The sequence below is a fragment of the Gavialis gangeticus genome, unplaced genomic scaffold (assembly GCF_001723915.1).
Source record: "Gavialis gangeticus isolate Ggan-Ray unplaced genomic scaffold, GavGan_comp1, whole genome shotgun sequence".
NCBI classification, from domain to species: Eukaryota; Metazoa; Chordata; order Crocodylia; family Gavialidae; genus Gavialis; species Gavialis gangeticus.
Genome location: NW_017729030.1, coordinates 14,677,834 through 14,682,104, shown reverse-complemented (window position 1 = coordinate 14,682,104; position 4,271 = coordinate 14,677,834). Strand labels below are relative to the sequence as shown.

The following is a 4,271-nucleotide window of genomic DNA, read 5'->3' as shown; positions in this document are numbered from 1 at the left end:
CTCTGGATGTGGGTGTTGTGTGTGGGGTTGTGTGTGTAGGTGCAAGTGGGTGTTGTCGGTGTGTGTGTGTCTGTAGATGTTGTTGTTGGTGTGTGTGTCTGTAAATGTAGGTGTGTGCATTGGTGTGTATGGGTGGGTGTTGGTGTGTGGGGTGTGTGTCTAGATGTGAGTGTTGTGTGTAAGTGGGTGTTGGTGTGTGGAGGGCATTGTGTGTGGATGTAGGTGTTGTGTGCTTAGGTGTGTGTGCGTGTTGTGTGCTTAGGTGGGTGTTGGTGTATGGGGCTCTGTGTCTAGATGTGGGTGTTGTGTGCCTAGGTGTGTGTGGGTGTTGGTGTACAGGGCTGTGTGGGTGAGTGTGGGTGTCGTCTGTGTGCGTGGGGGGGGGTGTTGTGTGTGTGCGGATGTGGGTGTTGTGTGTGGGTGTTGCCCAGCCCATGTCCATCGCATGCAATCTGCCGGGGTGCCTCTGCTTCGCTGCCTGCCTTGGCCCGGCGAGAGCAGGCTCGTGACTCTGGGCCGTCCCTGCTTTTGCAGAGAAAGAGAAAAGCCAGCAGAGCAAGAATGAGGACCCGGGGGCTGAGGATCCGTCCAAGAAGAAGAGGCAGCGGCGGCAGAGGACTCACTTCACCAGCCAGCAGCTGCAGGAGCTGGAGGCCACTTTCCAGAGGAACCGCTACCCGGACATGTCCACCCGGGAGGAGATCGCGGTCTGGACCAACCTTACGGAAGCCCGAGTGAGGGTAGGTGCGGAGCGCGGGCCGCCGGGGGTGCGGGAGGGGGGCCGGGCCCGAGCCGCCCTGTTCCTCCGCAGGGCGCGGGCTTGGCCGGGAGCACGGCCCGGGACAGGCTGCAACCTGCGCCGCTGCTAATGAGAAAAAGGTGCAAAATCCACAAGGGCTTTGACTTCCTCCTCGGCGCCCGAGACGTGCCCTTCCTTGCGTTTTCTCTTTCGTTTGGTTTCACAACTCTCCGGGCGCTTCCCCCGCCGGCCCGCCAGGCTCTGATTTATGAGACCTCAGCGGCTCTTGGGCCGGATCCGGATCGCTAGCAACTCCCCCGCGCTCCCTTCCCGCGGCTCCCAGACGCATCTCGCAGGGCTCCTTGCAGTCTCCACGTGCAACCCAAGACGTGCGGCTCGCTCGGGGTGTGCAAGGGCCCCTGGGGAATCCCAAAAACTGGGGCTGAGCTAGGCAATCGGTGCATCGCCTTTAGCGGTAGTGCCAGTGTTATTATTAATACTAGTACTGTTTCTCTTAGTGTCATTGTTAGTATTAGTGTTAGTTTTAGTGCTAGTAGTAGTGTTGCTATTGGTGTTATTAGTATTAGTAGCAGTAGCATTAATAGTAATATTAGTGTTAGTATTGGTGTTCGTGTTATTAGTAGCGTTAGTGTTATTGGTGTTAGTGTTAGCATCTTTCGTGTTAGTGGTAGTGTTATTAGTATTACTGTTAGTATTGGTATTAGTGTTGGTGTTATTAGCATTGGTGTTAATATTAGTGTTAGTATCAGTATTAGTGTTCGTTAGTATTAGTATTGGCGTTAGTGCTATTAGTATCATTAGTATTAGTGTTAGCATCATTGGCATTAGTGGTAGGGTTATTAGTATTAATATTAGTGCAATTAGTACCATTAGTATTAGTGCTAGAATTGGTATTAGCGTTAGCATCAATAGTGTTAGTCTTATTAGTGTTAATATTGGTGTTAGTGCTATTAGTATCATTAGGATTAGTGTTAGAATTGGTGTTAGTGTTAGCAACATTAATGTTATTAGTATTAGTATTGTGTTAGTGTTAGTATCATTAGTATTAGTGCTAGAATTGGTATTAGTGTTATTAGTATTAGTATTGGTTAGTATTGGTGTTCTTAGTATCATTAGTATAAATGTTAGTATCGGTGTTAGTGTTAGTATCATTAGTATTAGTGTTAGTAATATTAGTAGCATTATTACTCCTGCTATACCTAGTGCTGTTATTATTCCTATCACTATTATTACGATGACCATTACTGTTATCGACCACAATAGCAAACCTCCCGATTTGAGAATTCCCTTAGTTCTGCTCTCGAAAAAATCCCAGGTTCTGGATCAGGGGCAGCTGAATACATAGAGATCGGGGAGCAAGCGGCGATTGCCTTGCAAACGCGTGGCATCGAAGCCGAGGAGCTGGGCTGGGCGGGGAGGCCGAGCGGGGAGCCGCGGGGGAGGCCGGAGCAGGCTCTGGCTGTGCCGGCGGGAGGCGGCTCTCACGCCGCGTCCTTGCAGCTCCGGAGAGCCACGTCCTGCCTGTGCCGGAGGAGGACTCTCCGGAAAGCAGCGCTGCGGGTTTAGCCCTCCTGGGAGGTAAAATTGGAGATGATAGAAACGCCGAGAGTGACTGCTTAGCAATCACTAAGCTAGCCGTAGTTTATTCCGTCGCCTGTCATGGTGGTGCGCTGGAAGTGGGGGCTGCTTTGCGGGATTTCGGGAGGCGCGATCTGGGTTTAGAGCTCCGAGCCGCGCCGGGGACGAAGGGGCAGTTCACAGGGGCTTGTCAAGTTAAAGAAAAATCCCGGGCAATGTAAACAGCGAGGGGAGCCCAGGACGGGCCGCAATACACAACCAGCCCCGAGATGTGGATTGGGAAGGCGCTCGGGGAGGCGCACGCTCCCATTGTCTGTCCCGGAGCTCACTTCGCACGTTGTCAAGGCCGAGCTTTGCCTAAGAGCAGTCGGACAAATCGGCTGAGAAGTTGTTTTTCGCTCGTGGAAGTTGTTTTTTCCCCCCTAATCTTCCACTAGTAATACTACTACTGCTGTCAGATTAGCCTGTGAAGAGCTTGTAGGTTTAAATAACTGTGGAGGCTCCGATTTATTAGGTCTTGGACCTCCCTCCCCACCTCCTCCACCCCTGCGATCTGTAAAAGGAAACATGCTTTTTATTTTTGTCTCCCTGCTGACCGAAAGCCTACTGGTTTCCCGGCATTTTCTTGTCCTCGATTTGCAGGTTTCTAATTTTCCACCTCTCTCCACCCCACTGGAGATTGGTCAAATTGCTAGGAGCACTAGCCGGGACTTGCTAAATGCTTTGGGGTCGCATAAGAGAGAAGTGTTGTGAAAAACAAGATCCTGTTTTTTTTCTGTGCCTGCTGCTCCGTATGAAGCTAAGGCAGGAAGGCATCGCGGCAACATGTTCCCGAGCTGCTGGGGAGTTTCTTTGGCAATTTTGCAATCGGTAGTGCGGATTCAATTACTATGAGCTTGGCCACGCGATTGGGGTCTATTGAATGCTTCTTTCTTAAACATGCCAGTATCTGTTCACGGTGGGGGAAAATGCAGTGCTCCTTACACCCGTCAGCTCCCTTGTCTAAAGAGTTTGTAAGCTGTTGTTTTTTCTGATGACCCTCACTGTTGGCGACTGTAGTTTTTGCATAACTAACCCGAGTCTTACATTTCCTCCCCCCCCCCATCTTAAAGGTTTGGTTCAAGAACCGCAGAGCCAAATGGAGAAAGAGAGAAAGGAACCAGCAAGCTGAGCTTTGCAAAAACGGTTTTGGTCCGCAATTTAACGGTCTCATGCAGCCCTACGATGACATGTACCCGGGCTACTCTTACAACAACTGGGCAGCTAAAGGCCTGACCTCTGCTTCCCTGTCCACCAAAAGCTTTCCTTTCTTCAACTCTATGAATGTCAACCCTCTGTCTTCTCAGAGCATGTTCTCCCCTCCAAATTCCATCTCCTCCATGAGTATGTCTTCAAGCATGGTGCCCTCTGCAGTCACTGGGGTCCCCGGTTCCAGCCTCAACAGCCTGAATAACTTGAACAACTTGAGCAATCCCTCCCTGAATTCTGCAGTGCCAACGCCAGCTTGTCCTTATGCTCCTCCAACACCTCCTTATGTTTATAGGGACACATGTAACTCTAGCTTGGCCAGTCTGAGACTTAAAGCCAAGCAGCACTCCAGCTTTGGATATGCCAGTGTGCAGAACCCAGCTTCCAACCTGAGCGCGTGTCAATATGCTGTGGACAGACCCGTGTGAGATATTCCAGTATAAAATACTGAACGGGAATCCCTCCCCTTCCCCGCAGAGACTGAGAATTAAACTAGAAAGTAATGGGCACTATAGAGAAAGAGAAAGGAAAAAAGGAGAGAGAGAGAAAAGAGAGAGAGAAGGAAACCACTGAAATAAGATAGCTCCTTTGTTTTCAAAGGATCTCCGACAGTTTCTGACATCCTTCATTTAAGAGTATTTCCAACAGTTACAAGGACATATATATATATATATATATATATATA

General features: G+C 49.8%; 1 protein-coding gene across 2 annotated transcripts in view; it reads left to right on the top strand.

Moving 5' to 3' along the window:
- Positions 1-4,265, top strand: part of PITX2 (paired like homeodomain 2) — a 65,514-nt gene extending 61,249 nt beyond the window's left edge. For both annotated transcript variants that reach the window (XM_019521975.1, XM_019521977.1), the window contains exons 4-5: positions 535-740; positions 3,451-4,265. In XM_019521975.1, the coding sequence (XP_019377520.1) occupies positions 535-740; positions 3,451-4,014 (770 nt within the window). In that variant the 3' untranslated portion in view covers positions 4,015-4,265. The remainder of the gene's footprint in view (positions 1-534; positions 741-3,450) is intronic.
- Positions 4,266-4,271: the final 6 nt, after the last annotated feature.